Source organism: Anopheles moucheti, chromosome 2 (assembly GCF_943734755.1).
Source record: "Anopheles moucheti chromosome 2, idAnoMoucSN_F20_07, whole genome shotgun sequence".
Taxonomy (NCBI): Eukaryota; Metazoa; Arthropoda; class Insecta; order Diptera; family Culicidae; genus Anopheles; species Anopheles moucheti.
The window spans coordinates 95,782,949-95,809,768 of record NC_069140.1 but is presented as its reverse complement, the minus strand read 5'-3'; the positions used below and the strand labels follow the sequence as shown (position 1 = coordinate 95,809,768).

Genomic DNA, 26,820 nt, shown 5'->3' with positions numbered 1-26,820 from the left:
AAGTATGCAGATTTTTATCGAACCACCGATATAAATTGCCCGAGACTTTGTGGGTAATGATGCTCGTTCGTGCAGCACCAGTGATCTATGCGCACAGTCTTCCACAGCGCTCGGTGCAATTTGAGCTGCCCCCGGATGGGGAACCGTTTGGTGTGGAGTTACAGATACTGACCGGACTTCGATAGAGACTGAATGCCAAACGCTGTTTTGTTTCGTTTTGGCATCGTTTCATTGCACCGTTTTGTGTGAGTCCGTTGTTCATCAAAGAGTTGCGTCTCGATCTGATCTCGTATGAATCGTGCCATTGTGCAGCAGTCGGTAGGCCCGATGCATGGCAATAGAATTCTAAGAACCAACGTCTTCAAATCCACTGCCTAAATCATGTCAACCTTGTACGACTATATTAACAAGCGCGCGATAAGCCAAACAAACATTCATTTGATTTGCCCAAGCACAGTTATTGGCTACAACAGATCGATAATCGATATCAACACACCGCCTTGCTCCGTACGGTGCCCAGCTAAAACGATCGTGGCGATAATTAGTGCAGCAACAGCAATCAACACACTATCGTTGCGTCCAGATCGCAACGAGTCGCTGCAACAACGAAAAAAAAAACGTGGAGCTGCGTGCAAATCTGTCACCAAAAAGGGATGCAAAATTTATGTAACCCAGCAAATACACGAGACACCGTACCGCATGCGGTGTGTTGTCCTGCTTTTCATATGCCTTTTAGTTGCTTGCGGCCGATGTTGAGTTTAATGTCGTTAGACCTACTCCGGTTCCCGCTGTGGTAAAAGCGAGTGAGTGGAGATCCATTAAAAAAAAAACCCATCCACCACTGTTCGGGCGTGGAATGGTAACGAACAGTCGTTGGCAGGACTGAAGGAAGAGAACAAACTATAACCACCACAAAACACCTCGCATTACTCGAACTAAACACCACCAAATCCACGTACCGCTTCGAGGGCAAAAGAAGTACAACCTACCTTACGCCGTTGCCCGCCCAGGAATGGTCCTCTTCTAGGTCACGGAATGGGTTTTGCCGCAGTGCTGTCGGATGGCGCGATTCGTTCAGGTTGAACAGAGTACACCGGGTGGAGTGAAAAAGAAAAGGGATCTTTTCCAGCTACCTGCTAGCCAGCCCGCGCGAATAAACGTTTTCGTAATACGTTAAAATGTTTTAACACCTTTATGCGCCTTCACGTTCAAAGGCACTCACGCCATCACCACTCACTGCGAAACGGACGCGATATGCACAAAATAATGAGTAATAAATGTTGCCAATTAACGTTTTACCCCCGCCTAATGCTGGATTGGCCGTGCGCGAGGTCGGGGAAATTGGTCACACACTCACACACACACACACGGTACACTTGAGATTCCAGGTTGGGTTGTTTTTATTTTTTGTTTACCTTCTACCAATGCACTAGTGGACACGGATTGGGCAACAATAACTTGAACGCCGTACGCACGTGTGTGCTGGAAACTATGCTACACGATGTCACTCACGGTGTCTCACGGATATTTCACAACGGACGAGAAACTAGATTCCTTTTTTTTTGTCGTTGTTGTTACACTATTATGTTCACTGCGCATCAACGCGATCAGGCCAGAGGGGATCGCCAATGTAAGCGTGTATAAAACCACTTTTTTTCGTTTTGTTCACGCTGTAAAAATAGACAACAGATTAAAGGTAGCTGATTAAGCCCGATTCCACCGAGCGGGGCACGATGTCACTAAATGTCAACGTTCAGACAGGGGAGTGCACTTGCCGTTAAAGTGGCTATTAACTCGCCTGCGAGGTTCTCGTTACCGGGCAGCCAAGCTCGCTGTGCGCTTGGCACATACACATTTTTCCCACACAGCGCAAGCATGTGCCGAAGCCAGCAGCAGCAACTTCCGTTCGATTGTGCAATTGATGTTTGTACTTGAAATTAGGATTGATTTGAACGTTCTGTTGTGAGTGAGTTCAACCACCATCCCCAAACGTTCGCCAGACTTGCATCTCAAGAATCCATCCCTGTGGATGTGCATGTTGTAGGTGTGCTTTTTTTTCTGTTGCTCGCTTGGTTCAGGAAGCGTTTCGGTAACACACAACAAAAAAAAGGGCCACTCCGGTTCAGATGAGCGATCGTTGGGTGGGCGAACGGCTGCATGAAAAGCTCAGCACGCAAACAAACGCAAAACAATCGGAAGAAGAAAACCCAATGTCAACATGTACTTCTGCTGGCTTTAATGCTGTCAATTATTCATTTTGTAGCTGTTGTTGTTGTCGCTTTTTTCGGTAAGAAAAAGGTTGCCCTTCGTAGTTAACACCCGAGTACATACAAAAGACGCACACACAGACATTGGTTGCCGTTGGTAACGAACTCCTTCCAATGCAGCGGTTTGGTTTGGGTGCGCTGTGTGTGCAACGCCGAGAAGTCTCGAGCAACTCGCTGAAAGCGCTGAACGAAAGACTTGTGCGGGCGCACAGGCAACGAACCCGGGATTGTTTGTACGGTCGGTACGGTTTTAAATTTGTTTATCAAACACATGCACTATATTCTACCTGCTGGTGGCTTCGGATAGCGATTGTTTTAAGGCACATGGGTAAAAGAGTTGGAAACGTTGGACATTTCACATTGTTTTGCACTTTTTTTTATTACTTTTTTAAACATTTTATTACAAGGCGTATATTCTTCACTTGAGCACGGTTTCGAATAATCATAATTTCTTTTCCATACTTCACAACTTTATCATTACAATTTATTGTCCTTTTTTTCTCCCTTCACTGTCACTGTTCACCCATCTTTGAGCACAATCAATTGCAAGATATTTTGCTTGCGTTACCCGTTTTTTTCTGGTAGCGCAACATGTACATCATTATCCTGTCATGATGTGTGTCCCGTGAAACGAAACAGAAGCATACACAAAACAAACTAAACCAACCAAGCAACAACAACAACGTCAAAAAAAAAGCTTGATTACAAAAGGAACAGAGTGCAAAGAATGTAACTCCAAAGGTAAACGCAATTTGACAATTGGCAAAGCGCAACAAAACGAAATCTGCAACAGGTTCGCCGGGGGAAGCGGCCACTGAACCGGCCAACTCACGGCAGCGGCTGCATCGACGAAGAAGAAACAGTACTTTCGTGCTAATCAGCAATTTTTAAACACCTTTGGAAGCGCTGGAATTATGGGTGTTGAATGTAAATGGTGTGCATTTACAGCTATTTATTGACTGTTTATCTCACACAGCGCTAACGATGCACAATGATTCTTATCGTGCTTTGCGAATAAAGCACCAACACTTACAATTAAATAAATAGAAACACTTTTGAGGTATTGTATTATTTAACAGCTAAGAAGCACAAGTAAACACAACTTACATGAAATACACTGCACTTGAATTATTCGGTTCGTTTTTTTTTGTTGTTGTATTGTTTTATGTTTTTTTTTACGACACAAACTTTCACAATTCTCAATGCGTTCTCGATCAGGAAAAAACCCCTAATTTTTCCCCCCAGTTGCGGAGCACTTTCCACAGAACAGACAGACACTACCGACTGGCGCAACGCGTCGAAAAGAACTGTAAGCGATCTCGGTCCCAACCGAGGCTGGATGGAGCGAACGGTCGCTCAATGTGATCTCGCAAGGCACCAGCATGCATGTGAAGTTTATGCTGCGTGCCCGATTCAGCATATTTTTCCCTATCGATTCGCTCTCACGTTACGCTCTCGCTCTGGCCCTGCGCTCTCGCATGCGCCGGGGTGTAATGCTCATTTCTCTGGTCGCTTTTTTGTTCAACAGTAGTAGTTTTTTTTTTCCTCTACCTTTTTATCATCGCAGATTCTTTTGAAAATGGTTTTGTCCCGAGCCTTCGCATGCCCAACAAGACTGCCTTTTCGATGAGGGTCGCGCCGGCTTGTAACGAGGGCTTAACCTTTTTTCCCCAGCGTTTCGATGGTGGTTCGGGTTTGCCTCATCCCGCGGTTTGCTCGCTCTCGGCAGCTTTAGTGGCCAACAGCTTGTAAGACATTCCACGAGCGAGGATACACTTACCTGTTTCCTTTTGGCTCGCTGCAAGAGAACGCAATCTTCCGCGTTTTTGACGCGTTCGTTTCGGGAACTTTGGAATGTTTGTGTAGATGTCGATAAGAAATGTTAAGTTATGCTACTAATTTATACATTGTTCTAGAGAGTATTCTTAGCGTGAATTGAACTACGTTCGTGTGTTTAGTACTTACTACAACATAATGTACAAATATTCAAATTACATCTAATGATATCACACATGAACTTGAACCCGGTAGACAAACTCTGGGACATGGACATCGGTGGTCACATACGTCATGCTCATCATTTCAACCCTGCGATATAAGCCCATCGGCGCCCCTTGGTATTGGTACTGGCAGTGGTGTTCAATACGCGGGGACATTAAGCTACGCTCAGCCGCGAACTCTCGTACGAGAACGGCAGGGCGTCCATGAAAACAACCGTCTTCAAAACATTCAAACACCACCACAAACCGGTGGTCAACCGCAGCTTCCTCATCTTCAGCATCCCGAAAACTCAACGCACGGCAATGAAAAACCTTAGGAAAAGGCAACCTCAAAAGAGAACCTCCGAGGAGAAATGAATCGAACGTGAGAGCGGAACATTCGGAAACGGTGAGAATTGATGTGGACACGAAAGCAACGTTAGCCACACACTCGTAAGCGGACAGGCACACAAACCATTTCTATTGTGTGTGCATTGTGCGGGCACCATATATTCCCCGGGCGCGCAATACCCTCTGCGCAATTGCGTGTACTGCGTGAATGCCTTGCGCAGAGTGGTGAAGGATACGCGCCAAATTTTCGGTACACTTTGCACCATGAACCAAGTGGCCAGTACCGCAAGTTCATTGCACACCCGGCTTTTTTTTTTCAGACATACTTGAGGGGCCAGTTTGCAACGAAATCCGGTGGACCTTCCCCAAAACGTTGTTTGACGTTGTGGCAGTAACGATCACGGGCCGTATCGTTTGGTTGACGTTTACGCTTGCGTACAGCATGGTTGTGACCCCTGGTGGTGGAGGGCTACCTTTCCGGGGCCGGTATTTTCAGCGACGAAGAGAAGCGGTGGTACAGCGGCGTTCGAAGATTCTGTTTCTGGCTGTGGTGCTTCAAAAACCCTTTTTTATTGCTCCTGGGAGAAAGGCATCATCGAACCGACCGGCCCGATCGACGGGTGATCGAACCAAAGCAAAGTTTGCTTGTATTCTTTGAGCTTTTTTTTTTTTTTGGTTCTGTTTCATCTTCGGACGTCCTCTTGCTCTCGTGCGTACGCTAAAAAAAGGGCGAAGCGTAAGGAAAAACGCAACAGAAATGATAACTGTCAATCGTGCCCCGGTGGAGCCACTAGGCCGGGCGGGAAGTTCGAGGAGTTGCTGAAAATGATACATTCCAAACCGGGCGAGCGAGAAGACGGATCCGGGAAAGGACATTATCATAATGCCAAAATAACGCTGAAAAGTAATATGTCATTTTGCTGAGGAATAGGGCCGTTCCGTCCGGCCCCGGACGGCTTCAGAGCTGTTTCACCGTACTCGGGCCCCCCTTGGAAAACGGTTTAGAGGTTTTGAAATATGACGCTGATAGGGTGGCAGAGGCAAACGATTCCGATTCGCGCAAATATGTTCATTTATTATGCACAGGAAACCAACGCGCACGGTACGACAACTGCTCATGCTGCGATAAAAATTGATGATATTAATAGTATCGCTACGTTCGATAGGTGTTCTTCCGAAGTGGAAGAGGGAATAGGCGGCAAGCAAGTTTGAGAGTCATAGAGCTTCAATGTCTATAAATAGACAGATAAATCCTGGAGCGAACCGATCAAGAATGCTTCCTTCAGAACACTTTACAATTATTCTTTTTGTGCAATCGGCATGGCCCAAAAGAACCATATTGAGCTCATAACAACACGACAATCAAATCAATAGTGGATCAACAATTTACACAACACAAAACGCAAGAATTATGGTTAGCCAATCTTTTTGCGATATTCATTAGACGCTACAACGCCAAACTATTCACCATACTCATACGATCGCTGCGTGGCATACAGAAGAGGAATGCGCACATTCCAACACATTCTGAACACGAAAGAAAGTATTCGTCCCGGTGCGAATGGCACATGCGTCACGTTGTTAACTGTTCAAGTATAATCTCTTTCGTCAGAAAGCAGCCACGCGCTAGTCGTAGCTGTGGTACGAACGAAAAGATGTTGGAAACTGTGAAGGCAGTGTGAAAGATAATACGCCTGGCTCGGCAGTTAGTGGCCTTGGGGCGAGTTTTATTGTGAAATTATTCCAATATTTAGGACATCTTCTATGAGATCTTCTATGAGAGCTTCTGCGGGATGTAATGGGCATTTTTACGACCTGGGAATGTGGAATGTGGCCATATACATTCTACACCTTTGTTGTTTTTGACAATCAATAATCAATGCGATACAAACGTTTAGGACGAAGAGTGAAAAGTTATCTGAGAGCATTACTGGAGTAATTCAATGGAAAACGAGCTCGTCGAAAGAATATTTCGAATGACTAACGTGATATACAATTGTTCGTTGACGTAGTTGAACTTCACAAAAAAGCAATAAATTGTTAGAAAATATAAATTAATCACAAAGAAAAGAACCAAACCATCCAGAGCAAAAATACTACCCAGAATTTAGTAACGATTTTCGCAAGCAAACCCAATTTCACCATTCGCTATCAATTTCACCTCACTAGGCACATTGCGGCTGTCAAAATTGTAGCGCTGGTGCGTTGGTTGTCAAGCATGCTTTGGGCACGAACGGCGGCAATGCTAAACAAAACAAACAACCTGAAAGCACAGCAAGATTTCTTTGCCACAGATGCTCGTTTTGTTGTTCTAGTTCACATCAGTTGATAACGAGGTACATGCCCTATTTGCTTTGTATAATCCATCGTCTTGGGTTATCTGACCCTCTTCAAACCTTTATCAGTGGCTGTCCCGGTCGGTGCGACACTCCAATTCTAATTCATCTCTTGCAAAGCACAGATTCCGCACTGAAATCCACGAGTCTCCTGCTATTCACGGGTTGAAGCGCAACTTGCTACTGAGATGAGTCAACCAAGGAAGGTAATTATCGATCTGGATGTCGGTACGGATGATGCATGGGCACTGTGGATGCTGCTGAAGGGTGAAAAACTGTCCGGCTACGAAGTAATCGGAATCACGTGTGTGAACGGTAACACAACCGTGGATAACGTGGTGGAAAACACGCTGACCTTACTGACTGCAATGGGTCGGACGGATGTACCGGTATTCCGGGGTGCCCAGGAACCACTGATACTTCCGGCAGAGAAGAAAGACGTTAGTAACTTTCACGGCGTAAACGGGCTCGGTGATATTCAGTTCGGGATCGAGATCAACCGGACACCATTCCAAGAGGAACATGCAGTGGATGCATTGAAACGCTTGGTTACGCTGCACAAAGGGCAAATCGATCTTATCTTCATCGGTCCGCTTACAAATCTGGCACTCGCTATGAAGCTTCAGCCGGGGCTCCTGAAGGAGGTTAATCATCTGTACATTATGGGTGGCAATCGTCATGGCGTAGGCAACGTAACGTGGTCGGCTGAGTTTAACTTCCACACCGATCCCGAAGCAGCACAAATCGTTCTGCACAAAGAGTACTGCCCGGTTACGATCGTACCGTGGGAGACTTGCCAAAAACACGGTATTCCCATGCAGTGGCGCATGGAGGTGCTCGGCAAAAATGAAACACATCCCGTACTGCGTATACTGAATGGAGTCGAGCAAAAGTTGTACAGTAAACGGACGCATTGGATGCCATGCGACGCATATCTAGTAGCCGCGTACGTAGTGCCAGCCTGTGTGGAGAAGGCACAACGGTACTCGGTAGATGTGGAGCTTCACGGTGCGCTAACTCGTGGGCAGATGATATTGAATCACCATCAGCAGGGAGAGGGCCACGTGAATATTATTGATGATATTAATGAAAAACAGTTCAAGGATCTGTGCTTGAAAACGGTAGCATAAAGCGAATGGGCTAGTTACTGTGGGAGCTATTGTACCAAATTCTACTGTTTTAACAATGCTTGACGTGCCTTTTGTACTAGTTTTTAAATTTAAAATGTTCTGACTGTAGAAACAATAACTTTTGTTGAACGAAATAAAACACACTTGATTGGATTTCAATTCTTAGTTTCTTTAAATCAACTCGTTTTCGTGAACATTCAATGCAAAAAGGCATAAACTAATATCCCAAAACAGGAAAGAGTTCATTAGAAAAGCATCAAAAGTTTTGTGAATTTCCGTTAACCAATTTTGATATTTTGAAAAAATGGAATTTTTATATTTTTTACATCTCTCAAATGTCAACATTTTTATCCACTTGCATTCCCCAAATATGTTGACAACCGACACGTCAAAGATGCAGATGTCAAATAGTGGATGATTTTTTTTCGCCAGCAAATTTGTGTCTGACTCGTCCGGTTTTTTGTATTCCGTATTGTGCATATTTTCGGGATTTAATTTGTGCGACCGATTGAAAGAGAAATCCTTCCCGGCGACGGTGTCAGTCTCTGCGCGTAGAAGTGGTAGAACGCTAGTGGGCGGTGGTGTAAAGTGAACCGCTAAACATCAACCCATTTTCCTTCCTCTCCCTGGTTGGTTGCGGTTGTCCCTGTTGACACCGTACGTGTGCACAAAAACACAGCAATCTACGTGCAGACATGGGTACGTCTGGTTGGCAAGGGGAACGGTGTCTGATAAGAGTGGCCCTTAACCAAACCTTGGCATGCTGGATTGGTGCACGTCGCTTTGCTCAGCCGTCCCCGTTTTTTTATTGTCCCCATTTGTTGACACTTTCTCATCGCGCTTTCTTCTCGCAGGTGGACTATTCAGTTACTTTCGGGGGCTGCTAGGCAGCCGGGAGATGCGGATACTGATTCTCGGTCTGGATGGCGCCGGCAAGACGACAATACTGTACCGATTGCAGGTGGGCGAGGTAGTGACCACAATACCGACGATAGGATTCAACGTGGAACAGGTGACGTACAAAAACCTTAAATTCCAAGTGTGGGATCTAGGAGGACAGACCAGCATACGGTAAGCAGAATCGGCGTTGAGTGATTGCAAGTAAAGGCGACGTTAAACATTAATATCCCATCCACACACCTTGTTTGCAGACCATATTGGCGCTGTTATTACAGCAATACAGACGCTATCATCTACGTAGTTGATTCCGCAGATAAGGATAGGATAGGCATATCAAAAGATGAGCTACTTTACATGTTAAGGGTAAGGATAAAAGAGTTGCCGTTTTCTGTACGTATTCAACAAAAAGCGTTCGTTGCATGTACATTATAGGAAGACGAACTTGCCGGGGCAATACTGGTCGTGTTGGCCAACAAACAGGACATGGAAGGGTGCATGAGCGTAGCGGAGGTGCATCAAGCGCTCGGGCTGGAAGCGCTGAAAAATCGAACGTTCCAAATATTCAAAACATCCGCCACCAAAGGAGAAGGCCTCGATCAGGCCATGGACTGGCTGTCGAACGCGTTACAGGCGAGAAAATAGCTCCAGAAAACAGCGGTCCCTTTCGTTACGTTCGTTCATTTCGTTCCGCGTCACCTTCCGATACGTTAAGTATGTGTAGTTTCACGGCGTGGCCAGCGTCTCCAACGCAGGGTGGGATTGGGGAGAGATTTCTGTAGAGTACATTCAAAACAACGCTATCGCTTGTCGTACGAAAGCGGCAAAATGGGATTTTATCCTTCCATTCGGAACCATTCGTTTCCACTGAGAACGAACAGCCGGCGCGTATCCATACATTGCCGGACCCCACATTGCCCGGTCGGAAGGTTCCGGTCTGGGACAAGAACCTTAGCATATTTTATAGCTTACATTTTGTCAAATGCGTTATTGCTTTAGTGATTGCTTGACCGTACCCGTTTGATGGTGAGCTGGTGAGCAACCAATTGTGTCCGGGCTATTGGAGCATCGCGGAGTTAGAATAGTTAAGGGTTGTATACGCTACCCCCTCCCCGAAACCGATTCCTTTTTGAGTGCCACAGTGCCAAAGGAATGAAAACATCCTGCAATACACCAGACCAATCGTGTACACATCGCGTACAGTTCCGCATTTTCGTGGCAACACACACACACCCTTCATTTGCACGGTATATGCACTCTCCTTCCCACGTCGCGGTGGTGCAAGCGGAACAACAACAAGGTGGTTCGTTAGATTGAAAAGCATTAATTTTATATTTAAAACAAAAAACATGATGTACCATTAAAACAAATATTATACAAAACGTATTAAGTTCAAGCGAACAGACGACAACAGACTTTATTAGACGCACGAAGCTAACATCCCTTTAACTGCTTATAGAAATTCGTCTGATTCTGTTGTGGCTTTACCACGCCGGCACACCGAACCGTGCCACCCGCTTCTCTTGCGTTTCCAGCTCCATCTTGATCTTCGTGCGCATGTAAAAGATGGGACAGTCGCGACTGGTGCAGATGACCTCCTCGTGCAGCGAACCCTGGCATCGTTGACATTCCGTCCAAAGGCGGCAAAACCTGTCCTCGAGCGTACGTTGCGCTGCCAGTTCCGTCTGAAAGAGTGTCGCTTCATTCGGTGCACAGTGCTGACAGAGTGCGCGACCCTCCTGTCCAACCGCCAACAGTGCCTTACATCCCAGGCAAGCATCACGCTTTTTGGTGAATGCTGCCAATGCACCCACCTTCGATGTGACCACGGATCGGGTACGGGTGTGATCACCACGCAACAGAATCGATTCCGCCTTTTCGCCCAATATTGGCTCAAAGATACGCAGCAACGGCTTCGACAGCTGGTTCTCCAAATAGTAGTTTGCATCGATCGGTATACAGTTCTCGAGCACATAGATCGGATCCTCCGCCTTCATGTAGGCGGGAGTGTTTTTGGCAGCAGCGATCAGCACGTACGGTACGCGATCGCCCAGCTTGGGTGCGTTGCCGGGATCGCGCTTCTTCATTTTGTTCGCCAGCTCAACGTGCGCCTGCTTGGCCGCGTAATCGCTTTTGGCGAGCTCCTTCGTAATGACCAGCTGTGAGATGTCGATCCGGTTGCAGAGCAGATCGGAAATCGTTTGCTTCGCGTACTCGATAGCACCGTCCGGATTGCGCTCAATCAATAGCTTCTGGAGGCAGTTGTTCATCAAGTTCGCCACAAGCGGTGAATTGTCTCGCCGTACCGTTTCGATACCTTTGCAATCCATCTTATCGTACTTATCGGGGCGCGTAAAGTAAAGCCCGGCGTAGCGCTTCTTGTTGATCAGCAGGTAAGGGTAGTACACCTTCTCGAACTCCAGCTTGATCGGTTTGACGAACTTCGCACTGACGTAATCGGCCGCCTCTTTGCCCAGCTCCATGCTACGCTCCAGTGTCTTGACACCGAAATTAACCATCACCGAATCGGTATCGCCGTAAATTACGACCGCATCATTTTCGTACCCATTCTCTACCGTGTAACGCTGCTCTACTTCCTGCTTCGTCTGCTCGATCATTGTTCGCCCGTAAGCCGTTACCGAGCCGGAGATTTCCAGACATGGCAGCTTTCCCACCTGCGCACCGGTGAAACCGTAAACGGAGTTGGCCGAAATCTTTAACGCCAGCTGTCGTCCGTCTAATACTGAGCGCTTGAATGGATCGGTTTCGACCTTAAGATCGGCCTTGGCACGCTTTCGAGCCGCCAGGAGAGATTCAAGAATTTCCGGCAGTATACCCTTGCGCACGGACGACTTCACGAACACGTTGTTTGCGGGCGTGTGCGTTAGCTGCTCCGGGCTAAGCCCCAGTTTGTCCTTCATGTTTGGCTGCACGAGGGTTGTGTAGCAGAGATTGTGTGCCATCATAATACTCGGATACAGGGAGGCGAAATCCAGCGTGGAAATCGGATTGGCATAGTATCCACGCTTCGGCTCTATAACGGTGGCGCCCTCGTACTGTTCCTCCGAGCCAGAGCTTTGATACGATGGAATCAAGTACCCGGCCACTTTCGACTTGCGAAGCAGCTGGCTCATAACCTTAATCTGCTGGCCGCGCGTCAAAAGGCACGCGAGTGGCACACCCGTCACACGAGCCATCTCCATGTAGTTCACGATGCACATCAGTTTGTTTAGCAGCCGCAGCGGAAGATACGCATCCTTCAGACAGTACATCGCCAACCGGCGGCGCGTTTGTTCGCTTTCATTCTGCAAATCCGTAATGATGCTGTGATGCACATCCTCCTTCTGTTCCTGCAAGAAATGGTAACTGACCGCGTTCAGCGTGTACGACCGGAGTTTGTAGTCACGCAGCAGCACAAACAGCAAATCGAACGGTACACGACCCTCGAAGTTGACGAACTTGTTCTCCCTTCGACCCATCTGCTTCGACTGTATGACGGTGTCCTTGATGACCGATCGAATGTTGGTGACGCGCCCGAGGTACTCGAACCCTTTCACCTTCAGATGGCTGGCGCGGTTCAACAGGTACGGCACATCGAAGTTGTTAATGTTGTAACCTGTCAGAATGTCGGGATCAAGTTCGCGCACAAAGCAGGCCCATTTTTCCAACAGTTCCTGCTCCGTTTTGTAGCTAAGAACCTGTGCACCAACGATCGGTGCACATGAATTCAGGGTAAACACGTTCCGCAGGAACGGTTCCTGTTCGCCCTGTCGTATGACCATGTTGGCGATTTGAATCACTGGATCGTGCTGCGGTTCGGGGAAAATGCCCTTGCGACCGGCACACTCAATATCGAAGCTGAGAATACGGAACGGTGCCACCTTTGCCCATTCACCTTCGGGTTCGTGCGCGATAAACGCACTGTACGCAACGTCCACCTCAATCTGGCAACGAGTTTCCGGTGCCGGACGACCCCCTTTGTGTCGATAACTCCACTTCCCCGGGGGTAATTCGATCCAGCTGCACCCGACCACCCCAGTGTCCACCATGAACCGGATGTCGAAATCGATGTTACTTTCGTACACACGACAGTCCTGAAAATCCATCGACGGCATCATCTGTTCCCTTTCCAGCAACCGTTTGACTGCCGCTAGCAGCCTCGGCAGTGTCACCGTAACGCGTATGAACTGGAACAGATCCTCACCGTTGTAGCCCATGATTGATTGTCGTTCGACGAGCTCCACATCCAGCACCGCTTCCTGCACATTATCCTTGTTCGACCGCATATCGTGCAGGACGGCTTTGTCGAGTGCGGCACGAAATTCTGGCAAGTGCGATTTGGTGAAACTGCGCGGTGCCGCCACGTACAGGTACGGCAGAAATCCGTGCACGTGAGCGCACACCGAATTTCCCTCCATCGTAACACCGAACATTCGCATGATCGGAATCGGACCAATCTGGGCACCGGGCATACCGGCCATCGGTTGCCCGATGTAGTTATCGATATCGATTTGCTGAAAAACCAGCGCATCCTTGGCGGGATCCAGCGGCTCCGGTACCGGACGACTCCATTTGGCGCATGTGTTTTCATTCTCCGGTCCTAGACCGAGCCGTGCCGTATCCGCATCGTCATCGAGATTGGCCAACTCCGCTTCGAAGTAACTTTCAAACTCTTCCTCATCGTCTTCTCCGCTGTTGTGGTGAGGACAGTTTACAACACGGAATTGTACGTCAGTTAGGCGATACTTTCACGGAATGATTCTTCATGCTTACCGGAACTTTTTCGGTCCACTAGAAGAAGCAGAAGCTTCGTTGGGTTTGGTAAAAGGTTTGCGCTTGGAGTTCATCTAGCAGCCGGTATGTGCTGGAGGTGCACCACATTCACGGCCACTCTTCTGTGGTGTTACAAACTGAAAAATGAAACACAATCAACAAACAAAACACAAGCGCTCGGACTTTACTCACCAAGTACACAATAGAAATAGTCGTTGGAGCACCAAACACAGTTGAGATAGGTAGAAATATTACTTTTTAAAACACCGGAAGACGGTACCAAACGGCGGCTTCACTTTGCGCACAATCCAAATGACACAACACAACATTTGGCGGTAAAAAGAACACATACCCACTAGACAAAATTGTGCGAACAAGCGAACTGTCAAACCGATCAGCCGTTGATTTCCATTGTTGCGTCAACAAAGCATGTCATCGTATTTCTGGCGTGTACTGTTTGGCGCAAATTCTTAGTTTGTTTCAATTAACCGTAGAGTTTTCCACCAAATTTACACTTTACACATTATTTAAATTGGCAACCGGCGTACCCGCATATTCCATATGTTTGGACGCATACAATTAACCGTTTTCGTAGCTAAACAATGCTTTCTATCTATTTATATTCTTGTAAATCTTTGTAAATCGGAAAGTTAAATGAATATAGAACTATAATGCAAAACTATATATATTTGGGGTTATATCACACATATTATAATATAAAAAAGAAACAATTACTAACATTCGAAACAAGTAATCATTCGTATATTCGTAATGAATCATTCGGGGATCATTCGTATTTAATGCAAAAATAAAATGTAAATATATTCCACCTGCAGCGTGGAATAAATTTGCCCATCCCTATTGAATTGCATACTATCAAACCTGTGAGAGCGATCGCCAGCTTCCCGGTAGATGGCGCGCAACTGCGTATGCAATGTTGAGCAAGACTGCGTGCAACACTGCATTGCATACGATGTAGCGCGCCATCTACCGGGAAGCAGCTTGCTCGGCTGATACCAGGTGTCACCTCTTGATGGTACATGCTCTCTTGGTATCGGAAATCTGAAAACAGCTGGTTTGTATGGGATTTCGTATCAGCCGACGGAAAGCACTGGAGCGAGAGATGAGGGAGACTTCCCATATGATCCATCTCACTTGCGCTGGCGATCGCTCTCACGGGTTTACGCACATACTTATCATCTTTGTAGTATGTAGTATTTGTTTGTTTCTTTGTATGTAGTATTGTAGGTATTTTATCATGCAGTTTAGCTTTGCTAACCTTAATAAGCATTCCGTATAACAATTCAACTGTTCATGTACGGTGTTGTAATAATATTTTTTCAGAAGAACATAGATAGCATCTCTCTTTTCATTCGTAGACATCGTCGTCACAACCACATAGCTTAGAGGATACCGAACGGAGAAGATCAGTAGAAGCAATAGACTTTTTATAATCTGCAGCCTTTTGCGACAGCCACGTGGATTGAGGTCCCCAACAATAGTTGCATCGCATATTGAACAAAAGCTGCTGGTTCGTGAGTGTATTTTTGGGCGTAGCAGAACAGGAGAAAATTCTTTCGGTGACAAACTGGTGACAATGTTCGTATTTACATCGACACAAGCGTGATAATCCTTCAACGTGTGGACACCCAAAGTTGGTAGTTAATTTCAATACGCCAAACAGTCACTTATGAAACAACTTACTCGGAAAGGGCTCGAAAAACTTCATCTCCATCCATCCATCACTGTCAAACTCAAGTTTAGTGACCATCGGCCGTTATCCGGGGCCATCGAAATGCTTAGTTAAAATGACGAGAGGGTGAAAGAATGTAACACACGTAGGCCGACACCAAAAATTATACGATTGAATGTGTAGCCCGTGTTCCAGTTCCATACAATCGTAGACCTCTTTAACGTTGTGCTCCGTTGCGTGGAAAGGCTGGAGTAGGATCATAAATTTCCCACTAATTTCCTTGCCAGAGGGTACAGGGCAAGGGCTCATTTTCTTTGGTTGAAACACATTTGATTTAGGTAAATATGTACTATGTATAAGTGTGATGCAGATTGGTGTGGTTGTTTTCCGTATTGGGAGTTTCTTACTGGATGATTTTGTAAGATCTTATCATTTAAACTAGTTAAAAGAATAGGAATAAAAATGTACATGCTCTATTCGGCTTTTTTAAAACTATGAAGCAAAATTATGAGATTGTTTTTAAAACATGGTTTAACATACATATTTTTATTTGATAACATTACAGCGAAGCTATTACTAATCATATAATATTGCACCGCTTGTTTAGGTGTAGAGCGCTACGTTCGAACAGATCTGCAAGCTTTGCTTCCATTGCATGTGTACGAGAAATAACCTTGTTTTCCAGCATTAGGAGGCAAAACAACGCAGTCCACATCTACTCTAGGCGCCAGAACTAGTGGCGTGAATAGCTTGTGTGTATGTGTTTGAAGAAGTGTTCTAGGAAATCTTCCCCAGTGGGATAAGATTAATCTGGTGGGTGTGCCTACACTTATGCGTGTTTTTGCAGGGTGTTATATAGTAATTAAATTTCTTCACTGTTCGCTTATTGTTATCGGGCTTGGTTCAATAAATAATTTTCCCCCACTGCGGCGGCACAGCTTACTTGTCCTGGTTGATTTTAATGAAGTTTATCAACCCATTGGTGGAGGAATCGTGCGTGGTAGTTTTGTTCGGATCGGCCAGATCGACCTCGATCGCCTTCGCCAGCTGTTTGCCCAGCTCGACACCCCACTGATCGAACGAGTTCACATCCCAGATGACGCCCTGCGTGAAGATCTTATGCTCGTACATTGCGATCAGCGCACCGAGCACGAACGGTGTCACCTTCTTCACCAGGATCGAGTTGGTCGGCCGGTTGCCGGTGAACACCTTGTGCGGCAGCAGCTTCTCGAGCGTATCCCCGGCCATGCCTGCCTTTTCCAGCTCGGCCCGTGCCTGGTCCGACGATTTGCCCATCATGAGCGCTTCCGTTTGCGCCAGATAGTTGGCGAGCAGTATCGTGTGCATTGCACCGTCCTCTACCGGGTTGTGCGTCTGGACAGGTGCGATAAAATCACACGGAATGAGTCGTGTGCCCTGGAAAGAAAACGAAAACCAAAAAAAAAAAAGCGGTATAAAATCATTAGCACGAGTAAGAAAACCTTGTATCATAAAAACGCAATTGTTTCGCATTGATCCATCATCAAACGCCACGAAACGGTCAATGGCCATGGAAAGCAATGAGGCGAAACACGATTTTATAGCCAGTGACCGATTCGGACGTTAGTGGATTTTGTGGTTGTTTTGGGCTGGTGGTGATCAATTTGCAGAAAATTTCCATAAGCATAAACACTATCGGCTGCTAGCCATCAAGCGGACGGAAAGGTCACAACGGAACTCTTCTATCCTTCCCGGGGAGCGGTTATGATAAGGAACTTTATTCAAATCACCAATGCTTCTACCCCTCGGAACAGTGGTTCGCATTTGTACGAAAAGGAGTGTACCCCGCGATTGTGTTTAACAGGTCACAAAGCAATTGAATCCTCAGACCACAGCAGAAGGTACCGCTACGGGGGTACCATATTTACAGCCAAACATCGGGGTCACCCTACGTATCGCTTGGTCAATCGATGCTGTTCAAGTTGAAATGTACCGAATTTCCTTTTCTCGGGGTGGATTTCGTTGAGTTACTTCTCGCGATACCCTTCCATTACTTTGTACGGTGGCGTCGACGCTACGTGTAATTGCCAGGTGGCATGTGTTTTGGTTCTTAGCAGTACGTGTCCAATTGCGCCACACGGTTTGAGCATATTGAGACGCTAACAACAAAGTAAATGTACTACTTTCCTTTGAAACCCGTCACTTACATTCAAGATAAATTTCATTTGACCCGGAAAAATACTTGGATCAAATTTTCTGATCTGTAAGTTATGTACCAATGGTTAATACATAATTTGCAGAACTCCAGAGAAGGATTTTTTTGTAATTGGGTTTTGTGGAATTTGGTTCCTTATTCACTATTTCCTCATTCAAATTTCAGTTCCATTTTACATTAATAATAATAGTAATTTATGACAAAAATTCACAAGATATCAGGTAAGACAGACATACTAGCCAGTACGTTCTGTTGTAATTTAAAAATAAAAAAAATAGCAATGGATTGAATGGCTCTTTTCGACACATACAATTAACATATTTTGACTTAATAGGGCCGTTAGAACACGATTGCTTTGATGCCCCTGTCTGTGCAAATAATCCTTGGAGCACGAATGAACGGTCATTATAACCTCTTATTCTCTCTATTTTTAAAACAAACACAATTTTAGCAACACAAAAGGGCAATGTGTTGATTTTTTGAAATATTGACAAGTTCCATTTGAGTTTCAGTTTTTGAATAATAACTTAATTTGTTTAATACTTCAGGAAAGATTAACCCATTGAAATCGCCGATTGCTGACCGTGAAAATTTACATCTCACAGAAGGGTGATCCGGAATCATGATACGGATCCCACCAACAACACCACACTTAATTGCAGCGGGTAGATTTGAGTAAGCTTGTCCAAACGCGACCACTCTTGTCGACGCTGTGGCAATCTTCGCTTCGTCACCGGAAGGAAGGAAACGATAAATTACGCAGCACGCGGGAAAGCAGGTGAAATGCTTGGAAAATTAGTGCTGAAAAATATGCTCACGATGTGCCACTGCCCTAACGTGTTCCGGTGGCAATCTGTTGCTATTTACACGGCGGACACAAAAGAGAAACCCAGGCGGTCCGAAAGCGAATCAGCAGTTAATGATTACGAGTCAATTTTGGGTTCGTTTTCGGTTACAGCAAGTCGTTTGCATACGGCACGATTTTGAATCATTAAACAAGTTCAAATTATCCTTCCACTCGGGACACTTTTTAACGACAAAACAAATGAGTCTAGTAATGCAATTAATTAAGGTTATAAATCTAGCTCATTAAATAAAATTGCGTGCTATGGTGTACCAGATTGTTTTATCCGACGCACATCATCAATCATTCGGTCAAAGGCGGAGTGTTTAATGATTAAAACCGACCAAACCTATAATGGCAGAACAATCTAGATTGAATACTTGTGCCTATACTTGTGCGAAATGGTAAAATATCATCGGCAAAGCGTTTATGAAGCCTTATCATTATTATATACGTATCGCACTTATTATCATTTATTTGTATTGCCGCTGGTAATCAATTGCGGAAGAGATAGTTCATATTGTTCAAGAATGATACAATTTACTCTGGCAAAACTTCCTTGCTGATATAAAAATACCTTTTCCGAGCATATTTGTCGTATACTACAAGAGCTAAAAGAGGTTACTATGGCCTTACCTGATGAATCAACTGGTAGAATGCGTGCTGACCGTTGGTACCCGGTTCACCCCACACGATCGGACCGGTAGCAAAATCAACCTTTTCGCCGGCCTTCGTAACACCCTTGCCGTTGCTCTCCATATCGCCCTGCTGGAAGTAGGCCGCAAACCGATGCAGATACTGATCGTACGGCAGCAGTGCCTGCGTTTCGGCACCGTAAAAGTTCGAGTACCAAATGCCCATCAGCGCCAAAATCACTGGAGCCTGTTGGAACGCACATTATAAAGAAAGGAGTAAGGAAAACAAACTGATCAGTCCACAGAGTTGAGATGATGTGTGGTCAACACTACTCATTACATTCTCATTCAACGGTGCAGTCATGAAGTGATTATCCATGTAGTGGGCACCTTCCAGCAGCTTCTCGAAGTTGTCGAACCCGATGGCAAGCGAAATGGAAAGCCCAATGGCGGACCAGAGCGAGTAGCGTCCACCGACCCAGTCCCAGAACTCGAACATGTTCCTGGTGTCGATGCCGAATGCGGCCACCTTTTCCTTGTTGGTGGACAATGCCACGAAGTGCTTTGCGACATGCTCCTTCTCCGTGCAACGTTCCAGGAACCAACGCTTGGCGGCAGTCGCGTTCGTGATCGTTTCCTGCGTAGTAAACGTTTTCGACGCGATAATAAACAGCGTCGTCTCCGGATCGAGTTTCTTGAGCGTTTCGGCAATGTGTGTGCCATCCACGTTCGAGACAAAGTGCGACCGGATGCCCTGGTTGTACGGTTTCAGCGCTTCCGACACCATCAGCGGACCGAGATCGGAACCACCGATGCCGATGTTGACCACGTCGCTAATCTTCTTGTTCGTGTAACCGCGCCACGCACCGCTGTGAATCTGTTCGGTGAACTCCTTCATGTGTTCCAGCACGGCATTCACTTCCGGCATCACATCCTTGCCATCGACCAGGATCGGTTTGTTCGAGCGGTTGCGCAGGGCCACGTGCAGCACGGCCCGGTTCTCGGTCACATTGATGCGTTCTCCGTCGAACATGTCGTTGCGCATCTTCACGACATCACGCGATTCCGCCAGCTCCAGCAACAGATTCCACGCATCGTCCGTCACCCGGTTCTTCGAGTAGTCGAGCAGGATGTCACCATCGGACGGGGTCGTTAGCTTCAAGCTGCAAGCAGATAAATGATACGAAAGAAATTTCCAAAATGCATTAAAATCTCGATACACTTTTGTTGAGGGTGAATGTATCGCCCGCCTGGGGGTACATGCCCTCCACAGTGTTATGTCACGTGCATGGGAGAGACACATCGGGAAAAAAGATGAAAACATAAATACGAATACGAATTCTCGCGTTCGTTCAGATGCTACAACAGTTAGGTAATCCGAGCTGGCCCAGTTCAAAACATAAATAATGAATCCTGAACTGAAATGTTCGATCGTTTGCCACATAATAATCGATTGATTGAGAAAAGGTATTGCAATTTTCTTAACTTAATTAACAACGATGGGGACATCATATTCAACAAATTCTTGTATGTCCTTTCATAATCTTTTTATCAAGTTCTTTAAATTTCCCTAAGACCCAACATGGAATTTATAAAACTACACTCCAATATTGTATTATTGCACAACAACAGCTTAATTGATTGCTCTCCAAATAATTTCATTCCAAAATAATTATTTTTTATAGCATATGAGTCTAATCATTAAGATGATTAGCTATATTTTCACTAGAAAAGGAATTAATTATTGCACATATACTTTTGATATGCAAGACCGTCAGTGGCTCTCAACCCAAGTGAACTGTAATGTAGAATAAATTATATCGGGAATAATTAATGCAATCCGGTAGTTTTTCATGAACTAAATATAGCATAAATGAAGCTTACATATCAGTAACATTTCGTAATGATTTTTTTAAAATCTTGATATAAATTTAATATACTAACTATAAACTGTATCAAAATAAATTGTTTTGGAGGTTGCATGCTTATGGCATGATCATGAAAAGCGAATGTAATTTTTAAACAATTTGGCTGAAGCAACACATTACAGATAACAACAGGCACATTAACTTTTGGAACATCATCTTCCCTTATCTTTTCAAAAAGCGAAAAATAATTAAAAATACTAATGCATTGCGACCATCCTTGCAAGCCGGCAATGGAGGGACAGGCAAAATCCTTCAGCCTTACGTCACATTCCCATAATCTTGCAGTATAAGCTACAGTACGTAACATAAGCGGTAAATTACGTACAATATGTTTGGTAAAATAAAAATAAGCAACAGTTTGTAACAAAGTGTACACTAGGTGATTTGCCAACGATTGCTGTTCCCTTTCACCGACCAACTGGTGGCGTTTGCTTCGTTGGCTGCGTTTGACCGTGTCGTTAGAGATCGCGGAGGTCAAGCGTGTTCCGACATGATCGTGAAGAAGGCAACCTTTACCGTTGTGTATGCGTATGTGTCATGGCAAAAGCACCTCAAACGAACCACTGAATTACACTGCCCCTTTTAAAACACTTACTGGAACTTATCGAAACGGATATCATCTTCGTCGAACAGCTTCTTGATGTTAATCGACGCACCGTTGGCGTTGTAATAATCCTTGATCTGCTGATAGACCGAATCTTTCGATAGCAGGACCCGGTCCGACATTTTGCACTTTTAACTTCACTACGGACTTGTTGTGGAACAGGAAAGGCAGGAAATGCAGCAATGCACCAACTGAAAAGTACACAAAATTGCACAAACCCGAAATTACACCTGATGGAGCACCGAAAATTGAGCGGGAGTTGGGACGCGAATGTAAGCTCGCAGGGAGTTTTGTTTGCACTACCGGAGGGCTCGGCGGTCACCGCTTGTCTGACCACAGGGTTCGCAAAGGACACCGAACTGACCTCAGAGAGCGAGCCAATGTAGCAACGGCTTGGCTGGATTGGATACCGGAGTCGTTCGTGGTCGCAAAACTCACCTACCTTCTTCGCACGGTCGCGTTGGTCAGCGGTAAACGTCTCAATGTCAAATGAAAAACATTCGTAACTTTGAAGCTGGCTTGAGTTCCGTCTCATAACACCAAAGGGAAACATGCGTGGAGTGGATTCGTATTTGTACGGCTTTCAATCCAGCTTCAAAAAGTGACATTTGGTTTTGTTGTTCTCCCTCTCAGCAGTAGAGTCCCGATTATCCGGGCATTGTTTATCTTTTGTAATTGCCAAAATAAAGTACTTTTTCAAGCAAAATTACCAATGTTAAGAACGAGTTTGTGTGTATCATGATTAAGATAATTAAAATGGAATAAACGATAGTTTCTAGATAATATTTAAAATTAAGAGCAAAGCAAAACGATACTCTACTGTAGAGCAACACGAAACAGACCGCTAGAGAGCGAGAGAGAGAGGATCATAATCACCAAGAGCAAGTTGCACAGTGGGAAATTTCTCTCGAATTTGGTAATATTTTTTTTTTAATTTCTTCAGCCACGTGTTTGGGGTATTTTGATGTTTGTTCTTTTGAATAAATCAAACAAAAACTATGTGATTTTCCAGTTTGTATCTAAGTGCAAATAGCATTTTATACTTGTGTGGGTTTGGTTGTTTGAAGTTATCAAGTTATTTAAAATAAATCAAAAACCAGAAAACTTCAGCAGCTTCTGAAAGGTACATAAAGTTATATGTTCTAAATTATGTTATGTTAGCTATATTTCGTTGTACTGACGCAGTAAGATTATGCGACGTGTAAGATTGTAAGACGCAGTAAGATTATTATTAGATTACTGCCGCAGTAAGATTATTAACCAAGATTGGAGTTGAATAAAGCTTAGAATCAATTTCTCAAGGCGTTTAAAGTAATTCACAAACTGAATTCTAAACGATATTGGTAGAGAAAAAAATGTGAACATAGCGTTAGTGTACAATAATTTGAATATTGTTTCCAAATAATAGTAAGAAGCTTGTTCCTACATACGAGAAATGAGTATTCCTAATGGTAGAACTCGACTTCAAATTATGTAACACGATGAAGTGTGTAGTGAATGTGAACACGCGAGTTCGAGTGGAAAGATGGTTCTTTTTCGATGATTTGCACGTGATTTGTTGACGTAAAGTTTAAGGAGAAATATAAACCCCAAAGGAGTGTGATTTGCATGTTCGGTCACAGTTAGATGAGAATGTTTACTATCGCGCCTCAAGCAATGGACGGAATCAGGTCTGTAAATTGCACACTCGATAGTTATTACTGCTTTGGGCATGTCGAGCGATAACGAAAATTCTGGCAACTTAAAATGTCCCCAAAACCCATTATGGTCCGGTCGCGCAGGAAACAACAAGAAAATCACACTAGGGTTGAAATTCTTGCCCCATCGAAAAAGTTAATCCTTTAACTAGCCCATTTCATCACGGCACACCACCATCAGGGAGGAGAAAGAAAAAAAACGTGTTGTGAATTGTTATGAACTTTTCACCTTTCTTCCCTTCTGGGAAGCCCCTCCTCGGAGATGGATTTTATTCAACCGAACTGTTCTGTACGGTCTTTTATTAATTACTTTACGTCCGCGATTTACCGCCGAAATGGTAAAATGGCGTGAAGTGCCAACTCGGTCCTCTAGAGCCACTTCTTCTTGCCGCCTTTGCTGCTGTGGCTGTGGGCTAATTTATGCGTCTTGATTCCACCAGAAACACAAGCAAGGAAGATTTCACCTTGCTTTTAGGTGGAGTTCTATACACTCCGTAGTTTGGACAAAAGTTTCCCCGATAATACGAGCTCTTTCCATGAAAGGTGACTGCGCTAAGAGTTTAAGAGGTACATTTCATTTCACGCAGCTCACTTTATAAGGCAAAAACCCATCGATTGACCTTCCCGAGCCGTCTCACTCCATCCGATTGTGGTCCATAAAGGACGGCGAATCGTTTCAGCGTCTGTTGAACAGTTACAGCTGTAATGGATCGGTCTTGCGTGTGGCGTACGCGGTTGTACCGACGCTATTGTGCAAAATCTTTCGGTGGTCAGTACTAACCCGCCGGAAGTACGCGTACGGACCGCGTCGACATTTGTCGGCACGGAAATTGGTTCTGGTAACGATTAAAACGGGCAATAATGTTCGCCCGTGTCGTTCCAGTGAGCAGAGATCGGTAAGGTTAAGCGAACTATATCCATCCATCAACCGTTGGCGAAGTGCGAGGTGTGCCTTAGACGACACCAGACGATTTATCGCCTCCAGCAGGCAAAGGAACACTCAGCGCACAAAAGAGCACCGCTAGAATTCGCGGGTGATATCGATTGTGATTATGCTCTTTTGTAAGCAGTTAACGGATTTGTATAATTTACTACGTCGTGGCGTCTCGTGCGACTAGGACACTTTCCTTTGCAGGCAGTGATGTATTTGTCTGCAGTAATAATCAATAGGTGTGGTGCAATGGTGGCAATAACGCGGGTTGGTGGTGTGGAATCGCGATGGAAGAAAAATGCGATTGTAAAGGTTAGTCGATTACCTTTCGTGCGGAAACATTTACCTGCTTACGTCACGGGAATGACACCGAACGATCTAGTCCAGGGGTCTCCGAACTGCGGCCCTCGAGAGCCTCCAGCCTCTTGGTAAATGGCCTGAAAGTTAATGTATAATGGCCCCCAACTACGGTAGAAGACTCCTGATCTAGACCAACCAGAAACCTATAGCATTTCTCTCTGTGGATCATAAATAATCCCAGAATTATTAGAAGTTAGTTAGTTTAAGGCTAATTTGATACTTTTCTCCGATTTCTGACAGATACCAGGCGTCTCCATTGTAAAAATCCACAAAACTCTACCAGTTAATTTTAAATAATTTTATATTTAGCTTCAGTAATTTCCAAGTTCTAAGGAGAACACAGTAATACACAGGTCTAACACAGTTATTCTTAGTTTACAGAGTTACACTCCTGTTTGATCACTTATGCAATATATTATTTATAGTAATACTTATCTAATCAACATACTTATCTACTCAACCCCCCCATATGGCTTATGCAGTACCCTACAACTTCCAGCCAGCCACCTGACATTCAATCAAACTCTAGCTTCCGGAACGTTCCTGCCGTCCCGAACAGATCCTTCTCCTCCGCTAGCGGGTTGGTGGTCCTTCGCCGGTTCTCATCCACACCGAGCGATTCCTCCTCGATCAGGTACGTCCGGTTGTCAATCAGCTTCTGTTCCCATTCGTCCACAAACTGTTGAACAGGGCCGAGCTCGCCACCCAGCTCAGCCGGAAGTATGGACCTGGGGAAGTACTTGTGCAGCGACTCCAGGCTGGAACCGTGCGATATGATCTGTTTGGATACGGGGAAATTGACGCCCATTAGATAGCGTAAAACACCCACCCCCTTCGCTTGATTATGGTGTGCATGCGTGTATGCGCAGTATGGGAAAATGGTTCGTTATCGCGAACAATGGTTACGCACGCGATACGGTGGATGCATCCAGAAGGTAGATACGTACCGTGCGTTTGCGATTCTTCTCCGTCATCAGTCCCTTGAAGATGTTCAGCACGATGTCGAAGCTTTTCGGTGTGTTGATAAAGTGGAATCCCTTCTGCCGGAGGGGTGAAGCTTGCTGGTTCAGGATGGACGCTTTGCGCAGGAACGACAGGTTGAAGTTGAACAGATGGCTGCTGGACGAGTGGCCCAGATCGATGATTGCTGCCTGGCCGCAGATCATCATCTGATCGTCATCCCGCAGCAGTATGTCACCGATCATCGTAAACACCTTCAGAATGTCCGGGAAGTCACACACCTCCCCATCGAACGCATCGCCCCGTATGAGAATGATCTTCGGATCGTCCGGGTGGACCGTTCTTGGTAGGGGCACCGTCACACTGTGGAAATAGCACACGATCTGTTGCAGGTGGCTGACACAAGGTTTTGTTTTTCACACTGCTAAGGAATCCTTACCCCATTTTGATGACTTTCCGCACGAACGGATCGAGTGGATCGCGGTTGCGCATTACCTCCGGCAGTACGGACCGGATCGTGTAGTACGTGTCCAGCTTTTCCTTCACCCGCTCCAGGCTGTGCTTGCAGGAGCGTAAAAACCCAAGCAAAAACTGTTCCTCCATCCGACCGCGGATGTGTCCGGACTGTCTGATCCAGGTCTTTATCATTTCCAGCTCCTGCGCAACGATGCTTTCCTTTTCGTTCAGCTCGTCGGCCGCTTTGCGCTTGAGGCATTCCGCAATTGGACGAACGGACTGCAAACAGAGTGGATCAATTAGATCGAATAGAGCACACAATTTAACACTTCCCCCACTCGATTACTTACGATCATCTTTCTATCCGGGACAGCCGGTGCCGAGAACACTTCGTTCGTTAGCGCTTCTACCTTTATGCTCATCGCTCGTTTTTTTTGTTATCGAACTCTTCAAGCAATGCTAACAGTTGTTACCACTCGGGATTTCAGTGCGTTACTGAACGTGTCGCCTGCCAAGACCGTCTTCCATATACGCGTTCTAGCGCGCGAACGGTCACACGCATTCGTTGTGGCTGTGATGTTTTGTGGCGTTGATCTGATAAGATAGGGAAGCCGGTGCTTCTCGAACCGTCCAGGTGTCCACGTTGTGTGCGAGTTCCCTTGCCGGTGTCGCGTACTGTCGGATGCAGCGAGATATGTCCCGTGAATCTCGGCCATCACCACCACTACCACTGAACCGTACATCGATCCGGTTTCGGCTGCGATAACACACTGCACACGATGCAC

The 26,820-nt window shown here is 45.5% G+C and overlaps 5 protein-coding genes across 7 annotated transcripts; 2 read left to right on the top strand and 3 right to left on the bottom strand.

The window, feature by feature from the left end:
• The first annotated feature begins 6,825 nt into the window (after nucleotides 1-6,825).
• LOC128298010 (inosine-uridine preferring nucleoside hydrolase-like) lies at nucleotides 6,826-8,126 on the top strand. The gene is made up of 2 exons (XM_053033739.1): nucleotides 6,826-6,933; nucleotides 7,059-8,126. The coding sequence occupies exon 2, from the start codon at nucleotides 7,122-7,124 to the stop codon at nucleotides 8,061-8,063; it is 942 nt and encodes a 313-aa protein (XP_052889699.1). The 5' UTR covers nucleotides 6,826-6,933; nucleotides 7,059-7,121; the 3' UTR covers nucleotides 8,064-8,126.
• A 374-nt stretch (nucleotides 8,127-8,500) lies between these two features.
• Nucleotides 8,501-10,083, top strand: LOC128297896 (ADP-ribosylation factor-like protein 1). Its single transcript, XM_053033612.1, has 4 exons — nucleotides 8,501-8,762; nucleotides 8,918-9,134; nucleotides 9,215-9,326; nucleotides 9,396-10,083. Exons 1-4 carry the CDS (start codon nucleotides 8,759-8,761, stop codon nucleotides 9,603-9,605), a joined length of 543 nt encoding a protein of 180 aa, XP_052889572.1. The 5' UTR covers nucleotides 8,501-8,758; the 3' UTR covers nucleotides 9,606-10,083.
• A 260-nt stretch (nucleotides 10,084-10,343) lies between these two features.
• LOC128297894 (DNA polymerase delta catalytic subunit) lies at nucleotides 10,344-13,831 on the bottom strand. The gene is made up of 2 exons (XM_053033608.1): nucleotides 13,734-13,831; nucleotides 10,344-13,652 (listed from the first exon to the last, which is right to left on the bottom strand). The coding sequence occupies exons 1-2, from the start codon at nucleotides 13,805-13,807 to the stop codon at nucleotides 10,445-10,447; spliced, it is 3,282 nt and encodes a 1,093-aa protein (XP_052889568.1). The 5' UTR covers nucleotides 13,808-13,831; the 3' UTR covers nucleotides 10,344-10,444.
• Nucleotides 13,832-15,947: 2,116 nt separating this feature from the next.
• LOC128297895 (glucose-6-phosphate isomerase) lies at nucleotides 15,948-22,145 on the bottom strand. Of its 3 annotated transcripts, none has more exons than XM_053033610.1 (5): nucleotides 22,074-22,145; nucleotides 21,623-21,822; nucleotides 19,440-20,262; nucleotides 19,101-19,346; nucleotides 15,948-16,842 (listed from the first exon to the last, which is right to left on the bottom strand). In XM_053033610.1, the coding sequence occupies exons 2-5, from the start codon at nucleotides 21,751-21,753 to the stop codon at nucleotides 16,366-16,368; spliced, it is 1,677 nt and encodes a 558-aa protein (XP_052889570.1). In that variant the 5' UTR covers nucleotides 21,754-21,822; nucleotides 22,074-22,145; the 3' UTR covers nucleotides 15,948-16,365. The 3 variants fall into 3 exon arrangements, with proteins under 3 accessions (XP_052889570.1, XP_052889571.1, XP_052889569.1); XM_053033611.1 differs by lacking the exon at nucleotides 22,074-22,145 and adding an exon at nucleotides 21,935-21,974; XM_053033609.1 differs by lacking the exon at nucleotides 22,074-22,145 and having other exon boundaries at nucleotides 21,623-22,067.
• A 2,763-nt stretch (nucleotides 22,146-24,908) lies between these two features.
• LOC128297071 (retinol-binding protein pinta-like) lies at nucleotides 24,909-26,677 on the bottom strand. The gene is made up of 4 exons (XM_053032634.1): nucleotides 26,386-26,677; nucleotides 26,019-26,314; nucleotides 25,567-25,942; nucleotides 24,909-25,397 (listed from the first exon to the last, which is right to left on the bottom strand). Exons 1-4 carry the CDS (start codon nucleotides 26,455-26,457, stop codon nucleotides 25,134-25,136), a joined length of 1,008 nt encoding a protein of 335 aa, XP_052888594.1. The 5' UTR covers nucleotides 26,458-26,677; the 3' UTR covers nucleotides 24,909-25,133.
• Between the last annotated feature and the right edge of the window lie 143 nt (nucleotides 26,678-26,820).